At 41.4% G+C, this 27,033-nt stretch overlaps 2 protein-coding genes across 5 annotated transcripts in view; one reads left to right on the top strand and one right to left on the bottom strand.

The window, feature by feature from the left end:
* LOC107141006 (phosphatidylinositol 3,4,5-trisphosphate 3-phosphatase TPTE2-like) overlaps positions 1-4,847 on the top strand; it is a 44,631-nt gene extending 39,784 nt beyond the window's left edge. The window contains exons 15-16 of the mRNA XM_048801005.1: positions 2,684-2,754; positions 4,736-4,847. Of these exons, the coding sequence (XP_048656962.1) occupies positions 2,684-2,754; positions 4,736-4,847 (183 nt within the window). The remainder of the gene's footprint in view (positions 1-2,683; positions 2,755-4,735) is intronic.
* Positions 4,848-7,627: 2,780 nt separating this feature from the next.
* Slc25a15 (solute carrier family 25 member 15) lies at positions 7,628-27,011 on the bottom strand. 4 transcript variants are annotated; one of them, XR_001503373.2, is made up of 7 exons: positions 24,228-24,881; positions 18,699-18,957; positions 14,187-14,324; positions 11,827-11,996; positions 11,274-11,432; positions 10,625-10,846; positions 7,628-9,933 (listed from the first exon to the last, which is right to left on the bottom strand). XR_001503373.2 is itself a non-coding variant. In XM_048800876.1 (7 exons), exons 2-7 carry the CDS (start codon positions 24,280-24,282, stop codon positions 9,809-9,811), a joined length of 906 nt encoding a protein of 301 aa, XP_048656833.1. In that variant the 5' UTR covers positions 24,283-24,342; positions 26,914-27,011; the 3' UTR covers positions 7,628-9,808. The 4 variants fall into 4 exon arrangements, 3 of the variants coding, with proteins under 3 accessions (XP_048656833.1, XP_015339726.1, XP_048656832.1); XM_048800876.1 differs by lacking the exon at positions 10,625-10,846 and adding an exon at positions 26,914-27,011 and having other exon boundaries at positions 24,228-24,342; XM_015484240.2 differs by lacking the exon at positions 10,625-10,846 and adding an exon at positions 26,353-26,690 and having other exon boundaries at positions 24,228-24,342.
* Between the last annotated feature and the right edge of the window lie 22 nt (positions 27,012-27,033).

Genomic DNA, 27,033 nt, shown 5'->3' with positions numbered 1-27,033 from the left:
TCTGGTCTTTTCAGTGATTTTTCATTTTGGATTTCCTCTGCTATAATTCCCAACAGGGGAATTGATATTGATCAATGGCCAGGGTAGGGGAGAAAAACAACAAATCAAATCTACAACAAAAATTTGTAAAAGAAGAACATGTAACTTAAAGGTTTTCTTGTTCATTCTTTTTTCTAAATTCTATACAATTTACATATATTAATTTTAAAATTAAAAAAAGTACAAAAATCAAGATGGTAAAAAAGTCCTAAAGGTATGTTTTACTGCTAAACAGTGATCATATTTTTGTTTTATTTTTTTGAAATGCATTGCTGTCAATAATGTACAAAATATTTTAAAGTGAAGGAGACTCTACCTTCCTCTGAATTGATTCATGATATAAGCAGTATGCATTAATCTAATATTTATGAAAAATGATAATGCTTTCCATTGCCATTACTCTGAATATCATGAGTATATAATATTATATCTGATTATTATTATTATTATTATTATTATTATTATTATTATATCTGAGTATTATTCTGTGCATAACAAATTTCTATACCTTGCTAATTTCATTTTACTATCAAATCATCAAATATAACTTCCAACAAGTAACTATGTTGGTAGATTTAGAATTTATTCCCTGTGCTCTTTTTTATCTCTTTTTTTTCCCTGTTGGAAGAGAATCTATTAAATATTAAAATGGTAAATGTGTTGAAGCAAGTGACCTGGATATTTCCTGTTCTGATGGTTGCCCCTTGATTAATGGGGCCACTCTTGAGTTCTTGTTCAAATAGCAGTCGCTGAGCAGAAACAGTAATGTAAAGCTCACTGGCCTGGGGGTCTGAGTAATATCCAGCTTTTGTTATTATTAAAAGCCATGACATGAAAGCACTTTTTTAAATATTTTATTATCATCAGTATTGGTGGTTAATTATTCAGTGTAGCTGTTCCTTCTTTAAATGAATATGTATTGTATTTTTCTCTAATTTGGTCTTGAGGTTTCTCTCTCTCTGAAGACTGGCTATAAATTCTAGCCTTCTTTTAATGAGGCTCCATGTTAAGTGGTTTCGGATGTTTACATTGGGTTTTTCACAGAATATTTATTTATCCTGGGACATCCTTATGCTTGAGTGTCTGGTGACAAGGTGTCCCTCTCACAGGAAACTTGTCTATATTGGCAAGCACCCCCAGGATTCATGTCTGACATGTCCAGTTTATTGGCCACTCCCTAAGACAGCCCTGAGGAGAGGGTTAGATTCAGTTGTGTTGGTCAAATAAAACAGAGAAGTCCACACAACAAAATATATGAAGTAACAGAAGCAGTTTTTTATTACTTACAGATCCCAGAGAGAAGAGTGAAGCACACCTTACAGTGCCAAAGGGAAGGTGGGAGCCAAGGACATGTTTGCTCAACCAGCAGAGAGGAGCAATAGAGAGAAAAAGAGACCTGAGGATCAAAGACTTTATTGGGGTCCAGAGTATAGTTTTTCCTTGTAGTTTTTCTAACTGGAGTGGGCTTAAAGCAAACAAGTATAAGGTCCAAGAAGTCACACACCGTGACTGAGAAGTAATCTCTGTGGCATATCTGCACAGGTCCCCTGGAGTATGGGGGTCAGTGGGGCAAGTTAAGTGCATTGTGTCTAGCTGTCCCATAGGAAGGTGGTCACCAGGAGGTAGCTATGTAAGACAGATATCTGAATTGATTACATTGAGGAACTGGGAGTAAACAGAGAACTGGAAACTGTCAATAATAATGGAGCCCGGCTTCTCATATGAGAAAGTCTGACATTTAAAATGATGCCAAGGCAAAATATTTTAAGAATTCATTATGACATGTTTGCATATAAATAGGCATGGTCCTTGGTAGATTCTGTTTAGCACCATCTAATCCAGTTTAAAAGACCAGTGTGTAAATTTATAAATATCTATCAAAAATACATTTTTCTAGAAGGGAATTGCTATTATATAGTAATTCTACATTTAACTTATTGAGGAACTGTCGAACTGTTTTCCACAGTGGCTTGCAGCATTTTACAGTCCCACCAGGAATATATGAGGGACTCCAATTATCTGCATCCTCACCAATACTCTATTTTTGCTTTTTTTTTTTTCAATCAGTGATATTAGTGGTGTGAAGTGTTACCTTATTGACATTGTGACTAAGAATCAGTTAATGCACTTGCTGGCTATTTGGATATATTCTCTGGATTATCTTTTTTGTTGATTTCATAATTAGTTATATATTCTGGATTTGAGACCTTCATCAGATATGTGATTTGAAAATATTCCTTTCATTCTGTGGCTTATATTTTCACCCTGCTGATGGAGCCCTTTAATGCATAAAGGTTTTAAATTTTAATGAAGTTCAATTTACCTATTTTATTTCACTGCACTACTTTGGACCCTTATGTTTTCATTCAAAATACCAACAAAATAAAGATAATACATTTTCAACACTTAAAAAATACATTCCTCAAAATGTTTGATAAAAACAGAGAAAGCAACAGCATTCTTTTAAGCCTCCTTCTTTATATATTAAGTGTATTGTCTTAGATTGTAGAGTGCTGTATACTTAATTGCTACTTTATTTGATAAATATATAAAGGAAGGAATTTTAATCCCTTCAGAAACATTAGTTTGGGGTATTAATTTTATTATGAAAATAACTTTCTTTTCTTTAATTATGTCTTTTTAGGATCTTCCTAAATACTATGACAACTGTTGTTTTTTTTTCTGGTTTCACACATCTTTTATAAAAAATAACAGGTAGGAATATAATGTAATCCAGTCAAAACAACTTAAGTTTCAATGTGTTGTATAAGGTGTAATGGCAAGTGTTTGCCACTGTTTTAAATTTAATTTACAGATTCAAAAAAATTCTTGAATCATTCAAGTCAGAATTCTTCATTGCCTTGTTCATTTGAATGTGGTTATTTAAAAAACACAGCTGTTCTTGAGATTCACAGTTGCATTAGCCTTAAGTTTTGTGCTACATGACTCCAAGTTAAAATGTGTTACACTTGGATCTTGAGCGTGGTTATGGACTCCTCCTGTGAAGGTTAATGTGCATCCAGTACACTGAACATAGCAGGCACTCAGTGTTAATGGCTGATCACAAATTCTATGCTAAAGTGTAATTAAGTAAGCCAATTGATGATGCATGCCTGTAATTTCAGTGACTTGGGAAGCTGAGGCAAGAGGAGTCCAAGCTCGAGGCCAGCCTCAGCAATTTAGCAAAACCCTATCTCAAAATAAAAATTGAAAAGAACTGGGGTAAAGAACCCCTGGGTTTAATCCCCAATACTCAAGTAATCAAGGGAGCTAGTTTAAAATCTGATTGGCAATTTCTATCTAGAGAAGTTATAAAACACCTTTAAGTATTACATAAGATGGCTAAAATAAGTCTCTTCCCCCCCCCCTTTTTTTTTTGCTGGGAATTGAACACAATTGCATGCTAGGCAAGTGGCTATACCTGCTGACCTAATAGTCTCTCATTTAAACATGAGCTTCTAATATCTAAATTGGGAAACAGTTTTTTTAATTTATTAATTGGATTTGAAGATTATTATTCCAATGAAATTTGTACCACATCTGAAACTTACTCCTGAGTCTAGAAGTTCTCCATTTTAAGCGGTATTTCCTGTGGTGATGAGAAAAAAAAAAAAAAAACATAAGATTTTAGGTAGTACCAAATTATCCAATACAAAAGGAAAAATAACTACTAAACTCATCAGGTTATAATTGGAGAAGTGGTTGTGATTGTAAGTGATATGAATTGTTCTTTTATCCAATCCTACTCTTTCTTCAAATCTGAACTGGATATAATAACGCCTCAAGTCTAATAAGACAAGAGTAAATGGAATGTGTGGTCTATGCACTTGTGATACACACATTTAGATCTTGAGAGAGTGGACTTTGGATCTGAAGGAATATTTTTTAAAATATTTTTTTAGGTGTAGTTGGACACAATGCTTACAATGCTTTTATTTTATTTATTTATTTTTATGTGGTGCTGAGGACCGAACCCAGGGCCTCTCACATGCTAGGTGAGCGCTCTACCACTGAGATACAACCCCAGCCCCTGTGAAGGAATATTTTTACAAATATTTTTCCTGGGTATATGCCAACAATGAACTTTGACTCCTAACATGAGTAAAGTCCCTCCAATAGAGAGAGTTGATTTTAATCTCATTTCCCGTTGTTCCTCAAAAGTGGTTCTTGCTAAAGGATACAGTTTTCAAACTGCCATATTTATATTATTAAAGAACACATTAAATCACTTTTATTCTCACTTTATTATAAGTTTCTACAGAGAGCTATCACATTTGTTTTTATATACTGCCTGGTAAAGTTTTTTTTTAAAAAAAAATAGCTGTAAAACTATTCTTTAGCCAAAAACACCAACTTCATCATTTAAGAGACACTATTTTATTACTGGATTTTGTTACATATCTAGTATCTGCCTGATTTATGTCACTTACAGAAATTTAGATATTTTATTAAACTTAGATGTCATTAATTCCATGAGAGACAATGTTAAAAGAATCAGTAACATATTGTTACTGAAGATTAAGGTATTTGGTCCCTTAACAGGGAGGTGGAAGGAGCCAACCAACATACACAAAAAAGGGCAGAGGTTCTAAACATGGCAAGTCTTTTCTAAAGTGCCAACAAAAGTACCCTACTAACTGCATGGCTTTTCTGTTAGCCCTAAAATAAAATGTAATGATTTTTATTCTATCCTTAGGCTTACTCTAACAAGAAATCAATTGGACAATCCCCATAAACCAAAAACATGGAAAATTTACCGTCCAGATTTTGCAGTAGAAGTGTATTTTGATGAAACAACCCAAAATTAATGCTATATCTGGTATCTGATTAAATACAGTTCCCCTTCTCAGACTGAATCATCTTCTTTCCAATCTCTAACACATTTTTTTGTGTATTTTTTCTTCTAAACCTATGTCCTTGCTGGTATGTGTATGTGTATATATACAGATATGTATATACACGTTACTAAGAAATCTATTAAATACAGGTAAAATGTCAATGGTGATTTCTTTTTTGAAGGAATATACTTGCAAGTTTCTATCTTGTACTTAGATGAATTCAGGACACAGTACACAGGAACATTAGGTATCATTTTGAGGAACTTTGAAATAACAGACCCTTCACATCAGAATAACTGAGCTCTTTAAAATTGATCCCACCAGTATCCACATACTTATACATTTTTGGACAATTATTTGTTCTCTGATTTTATATTTACGATTTCATATTTATTAGAAAACTATTCCTATTTTGTGCCTCTACTTGATTCACAATCTATCTATAAACATAAAAAAAAGTTGACAACAGAGTTTTGAACTGAGAGAGATGTTTCAAGCACCAGCCCCTCACCTCAAACACAATTCTCTTCCTTGTTCCAAGCCCTGCACAGGTAGCTTATGGGACAGGCTCCCTTTAATTACACACACACACACACACACACACACACACACACACACACACACGGAGAGTGAGAGGGCCTTGGTAAACACAAAGGATAAAAAACCCTCAGTAACTTCTGCTTTGAGTAACATCATAAGCGAAGTCAAAAGAAATATTGAGTAATCTAGATTTATTTTAAAACCTACCACCTCTGCTCACAACCAACTTCACCAAAGCTGGGGGAACTCTGTGAAGGAAAATCACCTTTTAGCTACACACACTGGTTAGACCTGTGTCCACAGGGATCATTCTCTCTTTGAGGCTGTTATTTTACACTAAGCACCTTCCTTTGCACTGTATCCTGAGGCTATGATTATCTTTGAAATAGTCCTATTTTGACTTTATCGAAATTACCCTATTTGAATTTTTTTTTTTTATTGGCAAGGTTCTCAACAATCTAGACCAAGTTGAATTCATCAGGAAATAAAAGGTAGCAATTAATAAAGCCAGTGTCTCTGCTAAAACACAGTAGAATCATGCATGGCTTAACAAGGAATGTTCTAAGGACACCATCATTTGGCAATTCCAGCACTGTGCAACATTATAGTGTGCTTGCATAAACTAAGCCAACCCCCACAGTGTCACTAAGCAATGTCTTATGGGACCACCAATGAATATGTGGTCCCTCACTGACATGTCATTATGCAGGGCATGGCTATATAACTCATTCTTGAAAGACTCTACAGAAAGCACACAGTAAAAAAGTTTGTGAAAATAGAAGAGTTGGGGTTTGGAGCAGTCCACTCCAACTAAACAACTTTGTTGTAATAAGCACACGAACCAGTTGGATTACCTGGGGCAGCAACTCAGAAGTGTGGAATCTATGATAGTGTTTTTTTTTTCTTTTTTTCATGGAAATATAACAAGAAGGGCTATGAAACTGGGCGCAGTGGCACACGCCTATAATCCCAGTGGCTCAGGAAGCTGAGGCAGGAGATCGCAAGTTCAAAGCCAGCCGCAGCAATGGCAAGTCTCTAAGCAACTCAGTGAGACCCTGTTTCTAAATAAAATACAAAATAGGGCTGGGGATATGGCTCAGTGGTCAAGTGCCCCAGAGTTCAATCCCCAGTACCCCCCCCCCCCACTCCAACACACACACAGAAAAGGAAGGGCTGTGAATGCCAAAGTGACACGGATGGGAATAAAGCTCTGAACTCTATAGCAAGCACAAAAGAGTGCAACTTGGACAAGCCAAAAGGCTGCAAAGCTGCTGGGTGGCCTGGCTGCCCTGTTTCTCCCCTAAGTGTCCTAAAACAAGGTTTCCAATAGCCAATGCTGTAGTCCAACTATAGACCTTTTCCATTTCTCCCCCTAATATGGCTTCTTGTGAAGGAAAAGACCACAAAGCATGTTTTCAAGTTCCTTGCATGTTATTGCTGACATCATTCCCTGTAATTTGAGTTACAGAAGCANCCAAATGTCTTCTTTGATATAATGAGAGCAACTAAGAACAGAGCAGGGAGGAAGAGCAGGAGGAAAAGATCAACTTTAAACAGAGACATGAGGTGGGAGGGAAAGGGAGAGAAAAGGGAAATTGCATGGAAATGGAAGGAGACCCTCATTGATATACAAAATTACATATAAGAAAATTTGAGGGGGAAGGGGAAAAAAAACAAGAGAAAGAATTAGATTACAACAGATGGGGTAGAGAGCGAAGATGGGGTAGAGAGCGAAGATGGGAGGGGAGGGGAGGGGGGATAGTAGAGGACAGGAAAGGTAGCAGAATACAACAGTTACTAATATGGCATTATGTAAAAATGTGGATGTGTAATTGATGTGATTCTGCAATCTGTATTTGGGGTAAAAATGGGAGTTCATAACCCATTTGAATCAAATGTATGAAAAATGATATGTCAAGAGTTTTGTAATGTTTTGAACAACCAATTAAAAAAAAATGAAGGCTGCAAAAGGGAGAGTGAATTCTAGAGGGCCATTAACTGCAGCGGGTACAGGCTCCATATGTTTTTGTCAACTATCCTACAGTAAAATTACTTTGCATCTAAAATCCTGCAGACGAAAAATGCCTACTACAATAAAACCATCACCTGGAAATATTACTATATGTAACATTACTATACATAACTCCTTAACAATCCTAACTGTTGATTCTCAGCATAGACATAAAGTACTTAAATGAAACATCATCAACTCACATTAGGTAAATAATTTAATGACAGAACACTCAAATTTCTTTAACACAGTGTTTCAAGTTATTATATTTTTGTCTGGAGTACAGATCTGAAATGGTACACACTGTACCCAAATATTGAATCACAAATTAAACAAATAGAAAGAAAAATAAATTCTCCAGACTTAGATTTCCATTCCTCACTTCCACTTGCTGCACACTATTTCTATGGAAGATGTTTAGTTAAACTTGAATGGACAACCCATGAGAAGATCTACTGCCAAATGAGCTAACATGGACTAGCTCCTGGGCACTGAGGAAGGAGGCTGTGGACTGTAAAGCAGTACTCTGATTAGAAGCCAGTCCCATGTTCTGTTTGCTTCAGTTCATGCCTGTTCAGACGAAGTGCCATTCAGCAGCTACTGAGCATTTAGTATAGAGAGAAAAGTAGAAAAAAATGGTTTTTTTCATAAAGAAAAAGCCAATGGAGGACCAGCTCTAGCTCTGTAGCACATCAGGCATGACAAGCATCCACACCCCAAATGTCCCTGGCTCTCCACCCTGCCCATTTGGTAGCACCTTGATTCCCTGACCCTGTTCTCCTGACACCATGGCTAAGAGTTGCCACAGGCTTGGCTGAGAGCAGAAAGCTGAAGGAAACAGGAGGTGTTGCCCAGCATTTACATTCTGCCCACAAGGACAGACACACCAGGTAAGACTCGTTAAAATTGTCAGCCTGCCTGACTTTTGCTCTATAGGCTAAGAACCCTTCTTACTGAGAGTGGCCCTGCTGGTCTTGGAGTAGCACAGAATGATAAGGCTGACTTTAGTGGTGACAAGAATGACCCTGTTAGATCACAGCTGCCCATTCCAAATCTATGGAGAGCAGATGAACTGTGGGCTTTGTTCTGGTTGGACCCTATATTACAATACCACCTAGTTTGATAAAATTGCTTTTCTTATGTTACACTTCTTTGTAAATTCACACCCCATCTATACTCATTAAAATTTAAACCGCCAGCCCCAAATACAAAAGGCTCAAACACTGAAAAAGCATGGCAAGCAGTTGTGGATTCTGAGGTAAACTTCAGGACGGGTCAGTCCTGCCATCATTCACTGTGAAATCTAAGCACTAAGCTCTTTCCAGTTCTGAGAGAACAGGGCTTCGCCCATGAACACATTAACTTGATCACCAAACAGGGAGCAAAGGCTTCTTTTGACTTTGGCACTCTCTGTTCCCTAGAAGGCTTTCTGACTGGTGGGGCAGAGAGGACAACGTGGTACAAAGTGGATCAACAGCCCTGAATCTGGGCCAATAGAACACCCATAATTCTACCCAGGCCAGGACCCAGAGACAGAATTAAGAGCTGCTGTCAGCCATCATCAAACAGCACAGCCCAGCAGAGCCCATCTCCGGGCCCTTTCCTTCATCTACAGCCCAGCACAGGGAAAGCTCTTTGGGAAAGGAGAAAAAGGAAAGTTGGTGAAGGCCACTACTGCTTCCCAAAGGCCTGATCTTCTAGGGATACACCCAGCAACACAGTCAAGTGTGGAATATGAGCCCACCTAGAAAATGAATGGCACTATTTTAAGAGTAAAGCTTCTTGGGAAAATCCAAGATACCTACTCTGAAGCTTGAGTAAGAATGTGGAAACCACACCAGTATGCAGGTATAGTCTATTAAAAATCAAGATGGATATTTTAGTTTTCAGGTACTATGTGAAAACTTGAACCTCAGTACACAGGTTCAGCAGACTTTAGAGACCCTACAACTAGAATGGTTTAAGCAATCATTTATAACCATTCAGTGAAAAATTGTCACCTCTGGGTTTTCTGATATTTTAAATTAAACATGAAACCAATTTCTCTTAATATATAACTATCCAAAATGCACGTATACGGATTCATGAAGTAATAATGCCCTAATAAAACTATATTCAGCCTTTCAAATTAGGTTCATTGGGCCATCTGCCACCCTGCATATTCTATCAAGGGTAAGAACAACACAATTGGGGAGAAAATATATGATGTAAGATATACATCTTTCCATAAAGTTTAAGACGTAGGGTAGAAGAAGGGAACACAAAAACAAAATTCCCAAGAATTCAAAATAATTCCACGTTGTTCTCATACTCCGTGAAACCCTGAGATGAACAGGAGTCCTCAAACACCTGTGCCTAGATCCAGGCCCACCAGGACACTTCAATATGTTTCCAGCTGGCTCATCATCAACTTCCTGCTGTATTCATAGGCCAAAAATAGTGCCCCGTTGGCAGGGAATGCACGAATCATAGTAGGTTTCAGTCCAGAATATAAGGCTGTTATTCCTAGAAGACAAAAGGGCAATCAAAGATTGTGACAATTCCCCCTTGGGAATACTCCATACAGCTGCATAGAATAGGCACACTTGAACTCACAAATCCAAACAATAGCATTAAAACCCCACAAGTAGTAGGAGGACTTACATCCAGGTTTTCCTATATAGACTAACAGAAACTAGATAAGGATCAAGTCTCTTGCAAAGCTGACTATTGCTGAGGTAACATAAACCAATTCAATACCTGATTAATGCCTAGAAGACAGAGGGCAGAGCTGATCCTAAGATGGGCAGACAGAAGCAACTCTGGGGCCAAAGATGGCATCTAGAGCACCAACACTGAGATAAGAGACCTATTTCTAGTATTAGCACTGCCCAGCATGTTTATGAAGACTGAATTACATAAAGGAAGCATGTGTACTTTGTAAAATTATTATAAAGTGTCATGCAAATTTTCAGGAAGGTAAGTATGAGTAATATACAAGATGTCTGTACTCTATTTGGGATATGAATTAAATTTGTCTGTGTTACTACTCTTTCCCTTTTAAAAATCAAAACAGAAGTTCATAACCCAAGTTTGAAGATGTACAGTGGATACTAGAAAAACAGGTCTTTACAAATAGGTTGCATAAAGCTGGCTTTATACAAGCATTATTAATCTTTATTCTCCTACATAACTCTAAAAATTGATAGTAAATCACCTTCAGAAGTTGCTCAGTCCATTTCTGATTCCAGAAGTCTTAGCATTAAGGATGCTGGACATTCTTTTCAAGCCCTTAGTGGTCGTGTTAGAGATTATCTTCTGTAATATCTGTATTATATAAAGCAGGTGGTGCTAACTTCAGAGCATTCGCCCCCTTGGACAAAGTCCACATCTTAAAAATTCCCTCCAAGCTATTTAGACAAAGAATCCTGACAGGTACCTGCCCAAGGGATTAGGAAAAAGAATTGTGAACATTCTTGAGAATAATGAAAATAAGCTAAAGAAAGGAGTCTGGAAACAGAAAGCTACAAATGTGGATTAATATACAGTGCTAGAAAAAGGATAAGAGGCAAGGAGAAGACAGCAATTAAACATCTGATCAAACCTCAGCAAGACAGTATTGAAGCGAGTGATCACTCTATATACACACCTACTCTGTTTCTGAAACTAGTTGACTCACCTTTCTGTGTTTTTTTTTTTTTGATACTAGGGACTGAACCCAGGGGGGCACTTAACTACTGAGCTACATCCCCAATTTGATACAGAGTCTCACTAAATTGCTGGGACTGGCCTTGAGCTTGCAACCTTCCTGCCTGAGCCTCTCCAGTCACTGGGATCACATGCATGTGCCACCACACCAGGCTCACCTTCATTTTTCACAACACCTAGAAAGGTTCCGATAAATCCTGCTTGTTTTCCAGACATGGAAAGAACTTGAATTCTGGATTTTATACAATCCACTGGGTATACAGCAAGCCACAGGCAAATTCCACCAATTCCACCACTTAACATCAAAGGCACAGGGCCTAGAGAAGAAAAACAGCAAATGGTATTTGATCTCAAGAACAGCCATATGATACTTCCAGAAACCAGTGAAAATAAGTGATTTCCCCATGGGAAAAATAACCTCCGCATTTCTTCACCCCCTAAAATGGATCCAGAAAAATTAATGAATGTTATTCCAGTAAAGCAGTTTGAGATGTGCTGCTTCTGCTTCAGCCCCTGTCTTGAGGAAATTACCAAACCTGGGGAAAGGGCATGGGCTATCATCTGCTGCCATGTTACTTTTCAGCACCCAGAAACTTCTAGTGCCAGATGGGTTCCCCAAATGGAGGTGCATTGAGCAGATAATCCCCGGAAACCACACCACCAGGGAGCAGCCTCCACGTACCCAAATGCTGTTAATGCAAACACGTTTACCTAATTCATCTTTTGATCTCCCTGATGCAAAAAACGACCGGCTCAGTTCATAGCCACCGAAGAAGAAGAAATAGCCCGGTACTTCTCGAAGTAAAGTGCTTGAGAGTCCATGGTAGAAGCCCAAAGGGCCATCCTTTCTAAGTATAGTCTTCACAACAGACCAAACTGTACTGGGAGGGAACAGTGAGTGACAGTTACTGCCAGCAGGAAGGATGGGAGAACAAGGACATTCATACCCAATTAACAGAACTAATCAAGAACAAGGAAGGAAGCAGCTGATTTTGTAAAGTAGAATCAAGAATTCTGAAAATAAAAGGTATCCTCCTATGGAATAAAGAATCTCAGAAGCATCTCAGAGAAGCAGACTGTTATTATCAGGTTCATTAAGTTGTTATGGTTAAGCATAATTTATTAAAATGAATGCCAAAATTTTTAGAAGTCACATTATCAAAAATATATATATAAGAAAGCTACTACCTATATTTTCAGAAGTAAATAAGTGAAACCTAAATTATAATTAGGAGTCCTCCAAACTCAACAAGAATAAAATGGTATTGTCTTTGATCAGTCCCTTACCTCCTTTGATCCATATCTCTTCAATATTTATGCTATTTTTTAGGAGAATTTGTTCAAGCATTTACACATTGTTTTGTTTTAATGCCAAGGAGTAAATGGTTACTTGAAGGCAAGATGAAAGAAATTCTAAGAGCTGAGCTATAGCCCCTGTGATGCAAAAAGCATCCAGAATTGATTCTTGAGAGCAGCAGAGGTATAGGGAACTCCTTTTAAGCAGACCAGAGTCCTACTCCTGGAGAGGCCAGGACACTTCTGGTCCACAGACTCCTCTTCATGATGGGTTGCACCATAGCAGGTTTTATCCTCGGGAAAAAGTCATACTCTGTGTGACTTAGAGAATCTTCTCCTTCCTTTTTCTAGAGAGCAAGGGACTTGGCTTGAGGAGCTCAAGGATCAAACCCCAAGGACACATCACTCTGAAGTTCTCAGGGTGATGATCTTCCCTCAGAGCTTCAGAAGGCTCTGTCGGGCATTCCCCATAAGCCAGGCCCTTCCTGCAGTGCTGCTCCCATTCCATGAGAATGTGACACATTAATCCAACACACAACACCACTTGCATCCAAACCATGCCCTACCCCAAGTTACTATACTTGCTTTGTTTAGCACCTGCTACATCTCAAATATTCTTTTCTTGCAAGGTGTCTACCAGTCTTAAATCCTTTAGTTATAACCGTAGCTATCTTTAAATTACCTAAAACTACTTCTAAGGCATATGAGGACCACTTTCTGGGTGCTATTTGTGTTCTATTTCTTAATCCAGGGACTGGTTACAAAGGCCCATTCATTTTGTGACTGTGTATAGCATTGAACACTTATGATTTATGTATTTACAATACTATGCATATGTTCTAGTTCAAGAAAAAATTTTCAAGGCTTATACTTTGGAACTTCTTGGCAATAAATAATAGATTCAGGTTGGATGAAATGAATCTCAAGGATGCAGAAAACAGGGCACTATTACAAACCCCATTCTTGCTGAGAGGAAACTGCTAACTAAAAATGGCTGATTTGTCTACCAGTTTTCCCAGCAAATTCACAGGCTTGGAATTCACCACTTCAACATCTTCAACCAGAACTTTGGTCAGCCAGATGTTAGGATGCAATAGCCAAGTTTTGTGATTAATAAGGATAATAAATTGCTTTTCAATTCAAGTAAGTTATCTTGAATGACATATACATTCTCACAGGGTAGTGAGAATCTTGTAAGATGAGTTGGAGCACGATTTGATCACAGAAGAGTTCTGTGCTTACAGAGGGTTTTGTGAATGTTTTCAAAACTTGGACCCTTTGTAGCTATATATATGAAGGACAGGGGAGGGCAGGAAGAGAGCAAAGAAGTCACCACTAGGTTCTGGTGTGATCAACCTGAACAACGCATGAAACCTGGGAATGGGCACTGAATATCCATCTCAGAATCCAAATCACACTTAGGAGGGATCAGCTCTCAGATGCATTTGAAAAAACCCAATATGGTTGAGGGTCATTCCTTATACACACCCAAGAGGACAAAGGGGAATAACTTCCAGGCTTCTCCATTTCTGGGGTATTAAATATCTGCCTAAGATGTCCTATGGGGTTCAGAGTCAGTACAACCATCACAGAAAATCCTTACAGAAAATAATCCTTGACTGGTAGGGGAAAGTGTTCTAGAAATAATATTTTGGAGTAGATAAATCTGTTTCCGTATCTACTAAATTTTAATACAATATAAAATGAAAAAAAAAAAAAACACTTACTATATCAAGGCAACAGAGATCTATCGTTTGTGTCCAAACAGTACTTACTTCTGGCTCCTGGCTATCTTTCCTGACGTCTCCATTTCATACATGGTCTGTAGCCGGCATTTCACGAGCTCCGTGGGGCAAAGCACCAGTGCGGCAAAGGCAGAGGCGAAGGACCCAGCAGCTGCGTTCTGCAGATCACTGAAAGCACACAGCACAGAAGCCACCTCTGTCAGCTTACTCATTCCTTCAGCTTCCACCTCAAGGAACGGGAACATGGGGATTAAAGTGGGATCGGCACATGCTGTTGCAGCAAGGGATCCCATGTCCTGTGAGGTGACAGCAATACCCTAATTCCTATCTAGGGAAATGGTACTTAGAAATGATCCATAATGTGTCCAAAGTCACACAGCTACAAAGTGGCAGGAATCACACCCAGGTCTGCCTGACTGCCACATCCATGCTGTTTTCATTAGGTACTGAATATGGGCTGAATACTTGTGTTGAAGCCCTACACCTCAATGTGATGATATTTGAAGAGGGTCCTTAAGAGGCAATTAGAGAGGTCATCAGAGTGAGGCCCTCATCATGGCATTAGTGCCCTAACAAGAAGGGACCAGAGCCTAGCGCAGTGTCACACACCTGTAATCCCAGTGGCTCAGGAGGCTGAGGCAGGAGGATGGCAAGTTCCAAGTCAGCCTCAGCAATTTAGCGGGGCCCTAAGCAACTTAGCGAGACCCTGTGTCTAAATTAAAAAAGGGCTGAAGATGTGGCTCAGCAGTTAAGCACCCCTGGGTTCAACTCCTAGTACCAAAAAAAAAAAAAGAAGAAGAAGAAGAAGAAGAAGGGACCAGAGAGCTTGCTATCTCTGCCATGTCAGAACACAGTGTGAAAGTACTATGAAGCAGGAAGTGAGCCCTCACCAGACACTGAATTTGCTGGGACCTTGATCTTGGACCTTGCAGTCTCTAGAACTAGGGGAAATGTTTGTTATTTAGGCAACTCAGACTATGGCATTTTGTTATAGTAGACCACGCTAAGGCACAGGGTGACATACAAAATAAAGCAAAAACACCTGAAGGAGAGGAGGAAAAATGACCCATAGGTCCCCCACTCAAAACATGCACAACTATAGTACATTTGCCAGAAAGCCTTAAAAAGATTAAGTTCTAAGGTCTTCCCTTCATGCTTATAATCCATCCTGGAACAATTGGTCATGTAGTGAACTACCACAGATGAAAACCCAGTACAAATTTATAATGAAAAGTCCCTGCATTTCAAAAAGATTTCCTAGTCAGCTGCCAGCCTCCTGCTTTGGTCTGAATGTGTCCCCATGGGTTCATGTGCTAGAATCTTGCTCCCTAATGAGGTGGTGAAACCTATAAGAGGTGGGGCTAGTAGAAGGCAGTTAGGTTCTTAGGGGCACTGCCACCCTTGGAAGGGATCAATGTAGTTCTTACAGGACTCCAGTTAGTTTCCACAAGAACAAACTATTGTTATCAACAAAATAAGCCTCACTTGGGAATTTCTCTATCCTACTGTAACACCATGAAATCTCTCCCTCTTACACATACTCCCACCATGATGTGATCTGCCGTGCTGTGATATAGCTAGAAAACCCCATCAGAACCAAGCAGATGCCAGCCCCATGCTCTTGAACTTCCAGAACTGTGAGCTAAACTTCTTTTCTTTATCCATTACTTGTTCTCAGGTATTCTGTTATAGGAACTGAAAATGGAATAAACACAACCTCAGCAACACAGGCCAAGAGGAGGGGACAATGGGCCTCAGAGGTGGGTGAAGTCTGCACACTCAATGGTTTTAGGTGAAAACAACAAACTAGACGAGAAAGCAGTAAACACAAACAGAATTTACTTCCTTTCATATGGGCTTAGGACCACTAGGTCCCTAAGTTACCAGTAGGATCTTAAAACTAGACTCCAGGAAGAGTTCAAGAATAAGGGGAAAGTCTGAGCACTATTCTCAGAAATTCACAGGGGTCAGAAAAGAAGCCCCCTTGTAGCCCCAATACAGTGTTTTGTAGGAGCACTGCCGGTATTTGTGGTACAGTCTTTGACCAGGCAGGAAAAAACTGGTTGGTTCCCTAACTCCCCAGTAAATACTGGCCTCCTGGGGTCACTGGATAGCTAAGACCAACCACCCTCACAGAGGGTAAAAATATCTCCAAGGGGACCTACCACATTCAATGATCCTACTGTTCCATCAGAATTAAACATTAATATAAAACTGAGGCCCCTCTAGACTTGTCCCTAGTGGGTGGTCTAGCCTCTATGCCACTGGCAGATGCAAGTGGAGGTATCCAGGTCTCAAAATCTGGCTTGGTGTGGGCTTGCTTTCTTTCAGGAGGAAGACACTGCTTGCAGTACTGCAGTACTGGTTCCTTTTGATCTTGGAGAATTACACCAAGACCATGAACACAGCAGAGCCATCCAGGTACACAAATGTCCTACACGCAATCTTCTGGTGTATACAAACTGACCCAGGCTGTTCAGTTCACTTCTCCCTCACGTCACTCCTTAGTTCATTTGTTGAAAAACAAAGCTTAAAATGGATTCTGCCATCTTTTAACCAGCCTACAGATCCATAATTGGCCTCACGCAGGGACTTTCTGTCAACGTGCTGACAGGCAATCGTCCAGGATCATTAACTAGAGTTTGCCAAGTTTGCTGGAACAAAGGTGGCAGTCAATAAAAGTGGAAGTTGGTTTAACCTCAGGTGTGGAGATGGCTGAGACATCTGAGCCAACACCAACCACCTTATTTAGTACAAGGACAAGGCCCGATCAGATTTGCAGTGGACTTTGGCTTTCTAATAAACACTCTCATCTACCAGGGCACAAAATGAAGCACATGGGCTGCAGGTTCTAAGTGTACTATAAATGTATAAAATGGAATCGAAAGGGCAACAGGCACAGGATGGGGTTTTGTAAGAATCAGCTGTCATCTCTTCAACAAAAAACATGACCTGAATACTCTTGCTGTGTAAGACCCCATCCAGCCAAAGGTCAAAGAAGAACACCACTCCAGGTCATGTTCAAACCGAGAAAAGACAAATATTGACAATGTGATTGCAAAAATTCACAACGGGCTCTCACTAGCAGTTCTTTCCTTTTCACCACTCTTTGATAAATCCTCTCTCTAGATGTGACCCCTATAAAACATTCCACAACCCCAACTGTGATCTACCAGAAAGAAGACTGGGCCGAAACTGGGCCGAGAGAGGCTCAGAAGACGAGGCTTGAGGAAAAACTTCTAGGTGACTTCAACCAACTAAATGCTACCATACTGCATGAAATCCATGTGCTCAGAGTGCTTCTCCACGCAAGAGACACAAAGAAGCGTCTCCCAACCCTTTCTCAGGGACACTGACTTGAGCTTCTAGAAAATGCATGGAAATGCAGCTCTAAGGTATCCAAGCTTCTCCATCAGAAAAGCATGATGCTCCTCCCAGTCTTCACTGTTCACAGGCTGAGAGAAGAGGAAGGGAAGGGACATTAAGGCCTGATCCCTTAATGGCTTTGCTTACCTAAGAAGGCAGAAGTCGTTATCTCTGTGGCCAGAAGGGCTTGCTCTGCTCAGAGGAAGCCAAGTCCTGCCACCAGCACCCACACAGGTACTCACTGATTCCCTGGATTCTCTCCTGTGTCATCCTTTACTAAGGGGGCTGAGGCAAACAGAACCCCAGGTCTCCTTAAGTAGAAGCCCCTCCCTCTGTGGGGAGGAAGCTACATACACTGTTTTATTTTTGTTGGTTCTCCACTGTGGGGTGCAGTCCTCCTGGTTTGCCACCTGCTCCCGTCTACTTCCTCTTTCCTTCCTGCCCTCTGTGCTGGAGGGTTAAAGGACCAGAGCTCTGCCCTGTGCCATCTCCTGGAGTCATTTCATCCAGTCTCTAGCCCTGAAAGCACAAGCTCCCTCTATCATGACAGAACTCCTGCCTGTAAAAGGGCACATTTGAGCCCTTGAGGTATTTTTGTGCACAAGGAACTTCTTTAGTCAGGTGGGCACTGCCCCTGCAATAGGGCTTCTAGTCCCACCAACACCACCACCAAGACTGCCTTCTGCAACCACGAAGCTGATAACCATCATTTTAAAAATAGATCAGCATTCAAAGGAGGGCTAGCTAAACATCCCAGTATCTCCTGAACTGTTTGATCTCTGCGTAATAAACACCCCAAGGACGACCAAGCCCAAGCCAAGATCAGATGTTTAGGGAAGACTCAGCCAAAGAAAGGTGGGGCTCATCTGCATTTTCTCAGGTGTTTTTGACCCTCCCTGAAGTTCCACATTTCTCCTCAAACCCACATGGCTAAGGCAACCTCTCGCAACATGTTGCCTTTTGCTGATGAAGCACGACCTAACCCTGGGGTCCCAACCTGTATGTACAGTCTGAGTCCGGCACTTCTGTCCATCTAAAAAGCATCCCCCTGAGGAGACTCAGACGCCAGGGCGATACAACAATGTTTTTGTGTTTGTTTGTTGTTGTTCTTGTTAAAAAAAAAAAAAAGAAGAAGAAGAACAACAACAACAACAAGGCATCAGTGTCCTGACTCACCTCAGCTTTGCCTGTCTGTCCAACCCAACTGCTCTCCGCACCACCTGCTGGCAGAAGCCGTAGCACATGAAGAGCACCGAGTTCTCTGCGATGTTGGCGATCAGAGCCGGGCTGGTGCCCTTGTAGAAGCCACGGAAGCCCACCTGGGAGAAGGTCTTCAGGCAGCAATCTGTGAGGCCTCGGTACAGGTCCGGGAATGTCTGCATCTTCACCTTCATTGTGTCAAAGGGCTGCCCAGTCAGTACACATGCTGTGCCCCCTGGAACCAGGACACAAGTGTTCTCTAGCACGAGTCTGTGGTTTTCTCAGCTACCCATGGAAATGAAGGCCGGCTGTCCTACACCAGGCGTTACCTCTGTTCCTTCTGACTTCTTATCCTCCCCAAACCTTCTAGCAGAGTCCAGTAATCAACTCAGAGCAAGTCCCTACTATGTGGCACCCAAATCCTACCCTGAAGGGGTCTACTCACAGGGCAGATATGTATGTTCCACACCCCAGCCCCAGGCTGCAAAGGTGTGCGTGTGTTTAGGTGCCTTGGCAATGGGATCAGAGGGAAGGAGCTGGAGCCTGGCTTTGTTGTAAGGTCCCAGACAGGGGATGCGACCTCTGAGATGCCCCTACTCCATGCCCGCACCACAGGGTTAGCAGGAGGTTGAACCACAATGGAGGAGACAGCTTAGCACAGCACTTGCTACACAAGTGGTTAACAAACAGCAGTTGCCGTGAGAGAGACAGAATTCAGAGAATCACTCGTCTTTGCCTACTGCCCCACGGCACAGTCTGATGAGTATGGGAAAATAACAGGGCACCAGGCATCACATGAAGAAAACAAGGAGCCTGGCTAATTAATCCCTCCAGAGCACAATATTTCATCCCAGGGAAAACCGCTTGAATTTTAACTCTACAAATTAATCATTTGTATTTAGCTAGATAGTAGACCTTAATTTACCTTTACTTGGCATAAACGAATTGAAGTTAACCTGTGCTTAGCATAAGTCCTATACTTATCCGTTTTCATATTGTAAGAATATCAGATACTCAAGGCCAAAATTGCATTTGATAGCTTCAATAAGAATCCTATACATAAGGAAAGGAATGAACTGTAACTTCCCTATGATATCTTCAGAACCTGGGCTGGGGTTAGTGTTGTGGCAACTGCCAGTGATTAACATTTACCACCCTTTCTGTCCTGAGAGGTCTCACATCTCAGATGCCCCTGTTTATATTAGGAAATGTCACAACCAAATAATGAGGCTGCTAGACCTTCATCAAAACTGAAAAAAGAAGGTCACATAAAATATTTTAAAACTGTGATTTCATAATCTTGACATTATACAGTTATTCCACCCAAACTGCGGAAAGTAGAGATGGGGAGGGGCCACTGAGAAGGACTATTTATTGTTGTAAGGTCCCGGACAGGGGATGCGACCTCTGAGATGCCCCTACTCCATGCCCGCACCACAGGGTTAGCAGGAGGTTGAACCAAAATGGAGCTCTACCACTGAGCTCCATCTCCAGTGCCCCCCACCCTTTTTTTTTTGAGAAAGGACCTTGCCATGTTTCTGAGGGCAGCCTCAAACTTAAAATCTTCCTGCCTCAGCTCCCAGCACATTAAACCTTTAATTCAGCATGTTAATACTTTAACTGGAGAGTTTCCCTATTTTTTTTTTTTTTTGGCTGATATCACTCCACAGCACTTTATTGTTTATATATTTTTAATGTTTATTTTTTAGTTGTAGTTGGACACACACCTTTATTTTATTTATTCATTTTTATGTGGTGCTGAGGAGCGAACCTAGGGCCCTGCATGTGCTAGGTGGGCAATCTACCGTTGAGCCACAACCCCAGCCCCTATTTATATTTTTTAATTAATTAATTTATTTGTTCTAATTTGTTATATATGACAGCAGAATGCATTTTGATTCATAGTACACAAATGGAGCATAATTTTTCATTTCTCTGGTTGTACACCAAGTAGTGTCTTCATACATGAACCTAGGGTAATGATGTCCATCTCATTCCACCATCTTTCCTACCCGCTGCCTCTTCCCATCCCCACCCTTCCCTTTGCCCTAACCAAAGTTCCTCCATTCTTCATATGCTGAGTTTTCCTATTTTATCAATCAGCCTGGAGGGAGCAGACATCACAGGTTACAATATGTATTTGCTGTGTATCTATGACCTTTCCAAGGAGAGGGTGGATGGCTAATATTCAAATGCTAATTCCCTCCTGTGAATCCCTGGGATGTGAGCTAACTTTACCTGTAATATACCCCACATCCCAAGTCCTGCGTACCCCCTCCCATAAGTGATGACTATTCAGAATGCCAGCACCAGCTGCTCAGACCCACACCTGGCAGGTTCTCAGAGACCTATCAAGTCAAGAAAGCCAGGAATTATTACAGGGAACAAATACTTCTTCACTTGTGTAGAAGTCAGACATATGATCAGGCTTTTCTCCCTGAAAAACAAGTGAAAACAGCCTCTGTATTTTTCAGGGGTGTCACAGCTGGCTGTGCACCCCATTTTGAGGACAGACATTCTTACTGGGTAGTGGTCAACATTTAGCCACAGGTCATTTAGACTGTGAGGCAGGACACACAGGCAGCAAAGCATAAGGCACGAAGGCAAATCTATCAGGGTGGGACAGTCAGGGGAAGGAACAGCTCACAGGGAAGATAGGCAGGTGTACTTCACACCCCTCAACAAACAGCAGTAAAAGGCAAGGAAGCATATTGTTTTTAAGATATTCTTATCAAAAAAGGATTTTCATTTTGGCATTCGAGAGGGCAAACAATCTAAAGTACTCATTCCCCAATGACACTGGTTAATAAGGTGTGCTGCCACAGAGCTGTCAGGGCTCTGGCTGCCTTGACATTAAAGATGTTGCTACTAACTCTTAAAGTATCCAGATTTCCCTTTAAGGCAATTCAACTTTTGGGATCCACATTGCCTCATTTCAACAATTACCCAATTATCTAACTATCTTCTTCAAATCCCCCTAATCCTAGCTGCCTCAGGCTCTAGATCCATTCCTGGAATCTCTTCTACAACAAGTGCAGACAGGGAAATGATAACTTCTTGGCACTTTAGAGGAGATGAGCTGGATGGAAAACCTGTCCGGCAGGGGAAGCTTTAAAAGAAAAAGGAGAGACGCAAAGAACAACACGTGTATGCTCTGCCCAAATCGCCCAGGACCATAGCTGGCTCCGCACTTCCAAAGGAATCACTTCCTTGGGTGGGCTGTGGCCACAAATCACTAGGGGTTCTCTGATCCTGACAGAAAAAAACCAAAGCCCAGCAGTTTATCTGACCAGAAAGCCAGGGAGGTTAAGACCGCACACCACCCCTGACCTTCTCCAGGGCTGCTGACCCATCAGGCGGCACTAAAACAGACAACACTAGACAAGGAACCAGGAAGCCGCAGTCCTGGCCCAGACTTCACACCATCCATCTGCGTAACCGTGAACAAATCTCCATCCTTCTCTGGGACTCTTTCCTAGGTAAACAGTGACCTTAGAGCCAATGATCTCTAAAGGGCCATCAAGCTTTATCAATAATTCAGAAGCTTTGGGGACTTCAAAAAAGTGAGACTAGTGTTTCCCATTTGCATTCCCACTGTCTCTCAGTAGAATGCAGGTTCTTATGTCACTAATGGGTACCTCCTCTGCCCAGTCCCTGGCCCACAGAGCCCCTGCAAATGAGTATGTTGCCCTTGGAAGTTGCAAAACATGGCAGCTCTGCATCAGGGAGGGGTGATCCTATGTTGCTAAGCAAAGGGAGAAATGCCTACCCAGAGTCAGCAGGACCATTTAGTGTCAGTATATCTAAGGGCCCAATGTATGTTAATATTGTAATTTGTACAAAACACTTTCATCAACAAATGATTTCTATACCAGGATCCAAACATAAATTACATAAAAACTGACCCAAATACCTGAATGCATATAAACAGAAAAAAGTAAGCTTTTAAATTCTACCACAATGGATCTTAGATCTTCTGTATACTGACTGAAGGACATAAAATGCCAAAAGTTAAGAATCTCTTATGTGATAAAATAATAAAATAAAATATGTGGTTCTTGTCAGTAAGACAAGAACTGTACCCAGAGTGTTCTTATGATGGTTTGAGATCAGAGGCCACAGATGGTTGCACATTCTCAGTGTCTTCCAGTGGTGCGGGGAAGAGGAGAAAGGCCAGTACCCGGGGGTGTAGGGAACTGCAGCTCTCCTCCCCCAAGCATGAAAGACTGACCCAAAAGCACACAGTGGGAAAGAGATCACTGTGGCAGAGCTCAGCCAGCTTCCAGGCCTGCTAGTCAACTGGAACACACCTTATGGTCTCTAACCTCATAGAGGTGCCCTTGCCCCAGGAACCTTATCAGTGTCTGTGAGACCATGTTCAGACTTACTCATTAGCCTACTTTGACCGACCTTTGGCTCCTGAAAAAATATTTAGTTCCTTTCTGGAAAAGGATTGTTTTTTTTTTTTTTTTTACAGTTGGACTAAGGACAGGGAGAGAAGTGGCAGCCCCTGTACATAGCCTATCTGCTGACCTGGGAAATCCCAGTGGATAACAGAGCATTGGGCAACTTACCCCTCTGGCCTCCCCAGTCCGGGGAACTGTAAGCATTATGAGAATCAGTGGGACACTTGGGAAACACAAGCATTCCAGTGCTCTTCTAACCCGAAGGTAACACAGGATTCTGGAAAACTAAATGATCACTGTGTAAACCCAATTTCACCATTTGCCTCAGGCTGAGCTATCTGCTGTGCCTGCATCTTGAAGGTGATTGTCCTAAAGACTGGCCTGGGGGCTGGGGATGTGGCTCAAGTGGTAGCACGCTCATCTGGCATGCGTGCGGCCCGGGTTCGATCCTCAGCACCACATACCAACAAAGATGTTGTGTCTGCCAATAACTAAAAAAATAAATAAAAAAATAAATATGTTTAAAAAAAAAAAAAAAAAGACTGGCCTGCAAATGGACCCTGGCAGGTTCCAGTCTGCCCATGGGCACACCTTATATGACCAGCCCCAACAAATCTTACTACCTCTCCTTTCCTCCCATGGCTTTAAGAACCAGTGGAATATCAGTCTCGTTTCTAAAGGGTGCCCTCTTTCCTTTCCCAGCACCAGTAACAGCACATGGCATTTCCCGGAAAGATGACATAGTATTATTTTTGTACTACAAAAGATTTGAAGACTCCAAACTTGAGACAGAGTCCAATGTCACTTGTATATCCTAGCTGTGTGACAGTGGGTAAGTGATTTCATCTCTGAGCTGTTTTCTAGCAATATATTGGGGACATTCCTAACTTTCTTCCTGATTCAAAGTTTTAATATAAAGAATATTACTCTACTGTCTTTCACGTTCTGAAAAATATTATACTTCCATTTAATAAATTCACTCTGAGGCTAAGCATATTATTTCTAGGATGACAAAGGGAATATTTTTATACCAATTTCACTTGATCTTGCAGAGAAGGTACTTGAGGAAACAGAACATTGGTTTTTTTACTGGGATTACCTGCAGCCCCTGCTGTGAGGTCAATGGCAGCTTGGATGGCAGGATTGGATTTCATGGTGCTGCTGGGCTACGTGGAAGGCAACTCTTAGGAGCTTATGATAGGTACTGCATATCCCTGGGAAGAGGCAAGAGTTCACCATTAGCCTGGATTTTGTAGACCCCCATGGTTCTTATTTGAATTTTGCAGAACTAGGGATTGAACCCTGGGGCCCTCTACCATTAAGCTACATCCCCCAGCCCTTTTCAAAAATTCTTGAGACAGGATTTCACTAAATTTCTGAGACTGTCCTCAAACTTGCAATCCTCCCATCTCATTCTCCAGGGTCACTGGGATTATAGACATGCACCACCATGCCTGCAATCCCCCATGCTCAGACTCCTAAGGAGGGAGATTCAAGATAGGCAATGAAGCTGAGTGATTCATTGCCCACTACTTTTGGGTTCAGAAGAAGGTTCTGTGCTGCTGGGTGCCTAAAAGGAGGCCTGGAAAAGAACACCCAGGTAGCAGAGGTTAGCTCTGTGGAGTTCCATGTCCCTGAGTGTGGATGCCTCCTCTGGCAAGGTGGCCCATTATACCCCTAAAGCTAGAGGTCCTTACCTGTACAAGGTGAATATTAAAAATACAGTGAGGGGCTGGGGTTGTGACTCAGCGGTAGAGCACTTGCCTAGCACGTGGAAGCCCTGGGTTCAATCCTCAGCACCATAAATAAATAAATAAAACTAAATAAATGAAGGTATTGTGACCAACTTTTATATATTTTATATATATATATAAAGATCAATCACAGATAGTCACATGGGGCTGACATGAACATGGATCACAAGTTCTCAAAACAAAGCCCAGCATAGAGAACCAACTGCGTACTTATAACCTACCTCCTCTCCAGCACTTCTCAAAGTTATTGTGCACACAATTCACCTAGGGTCTTGTTAAAAATACAGATGCTGACTCAGTAGGCTTTAGGTGGAACCAGAGAGTCTGTGGTCACAACTAGTTCCCAGGTAAGGCTGATAATGCCTGCCCAACAAACACACTTTGAAATGCAGTATCTGGGCCACTGAATCCCAAATTTGCTTGATAAAAAAATCTACCTGGAAATACTTGTTAAATGTTCAAATTACCAGGCCTCTCTCCATGAAATCTTGATTTACTATATTTGGATTGGAGCCTATAGTATTTGAAGAAACTGCAGTCTATTCTATCTTTGGATAAAAATCAACTATTGCTGAGATATGGACTTAATAAATATTAACCAGGAAATTTAAAGAGGCAGCTACTTAACATAGAAGACTAAAATAACCAATTCTGTATGGTTTTAAAACTACGTGACATATTCATGAATAGCAGAGAACAAATTTCATTCCTCATCACATTGAGGAGCAGGTCCGTACACTGGATCAATGTCAACAGAAAATAATGGTAACCACAAAGAAGTTTTTAAACCACTTGAAGCATTTTGCCAATGACCAAACTCCAAGAAGCTTCCTTTATTAAAAAAAAAAAAATTAACCAGCAATAAAAACGCAATAGTTAATAAAGCATTCAAGGTTGAAGTACAAGATGTACTTCATGGTTACTGGTTGGCTTGGAGAGACAGACCATTACTAGGATAATAAAGTGGTGGCTCTCCAACTTTTACTTAGAAAAGATTATCATTCTCCTCATCTTCCACAAGGAAAAATGAGACCAAAGGAAGGCAAGGTCATCTTCAGGGTCACAGAACTAGTCAGTGACACAGACATGATTCAACTTAAAAAGGCTTGTCTTTCAGGACTATACCTACAAACCAATTCCCATTCTAAAGTAGTCCAATCTGGCCAAAACAACAACACAAAACAAACAAAAAGCCCCCGAAACACCTCAGCCGTATATTTCAAGGAAGAAACAAGCAACTGGGAGGCAGAGGCACAGAGCACATCCAAGGTGGCCTCTCAGATACACCTCAAGACGTTTGTCTCTTTCTGTGTGGACAATTCTTTCCTTACTTAGAAGTAAAGAAAAGCACAGCAGTTAATACTATTTTGTCAGTGTGAACTCAACTCCTGTAGGTAAGTCAAATTTAAACACATTAAATCCTACAAATAACTGCTTGTAGAATTATAGAAAATAATGGTAAGTACTAACAGATGAACTCAGAAGATGTGCACAATTAATTCAGGTTATACGTGGCTATGGCTTGGAGAGGACAAAACTCGGAGGAGGCAAGACTGATCATTATGCATCAAAATTGATGAGCTTGTTGTACCACTTGGGATAGAAAAACTGAATCCCCTCTTTCAAACTATGACTTGGCAGACAGAAACCGCGGCGCTGGCCGTACTTCTTTCTGGTTCTTGGGGAAATTAATTTCTCGGACGGGAGGATGGATAAGGCCACATTTTCCATTAAGGAAGGTGAACTGCCGCAGGATTCCAGTTTCAGGCTAACGCTGGAGGCCACCGGCCCACCCGCCACCCCAGCCCCCAAACCGGGCACAAGGCGCTGGGATGCAAACCCCGCGCGCCACTAGGGAATCGAGCAAGGCGCAGACTAGGGGGTCCATTTCCAGCTTTCTCTCCCGGGTCCGAATGCTGTCCCAGCCCCGCAGCCACTCCGGGGAACCTGCCAGCCTCCCATTCATCAGCGCCCCGGAGCTCCCAGCGCCCGAGCACGGGCGGCGCGCGCCCCGAGGCCAGATGACTCGACCTGGGGGCAGGCGAGGGCACCGTTTTCCAGGTGGGCCCTGCGGAAAGGAGGCCCAGGAGCAGGAGAAGCTCGAATGAGCCGCAGCCGGCCAGTCCCGGGACAGCGCGCGAGGCCCGCGGC

This window comes from Marmota marmota, unplaced genomic scaffold (assembly GCF_001458135.2).
Source record: "Marmota marmota marmota unplaced genomic scaffold, marMar, whole genome shotgun sequence".
NCBI lineage: Eukaryota > Metazoa > Chordata > Mammalia > Rodentia > Sciuridae > Marmota > Marmota marmota.
This window is presented reverse-complemented; position numbering and strand designations above follow the sequence as displayed.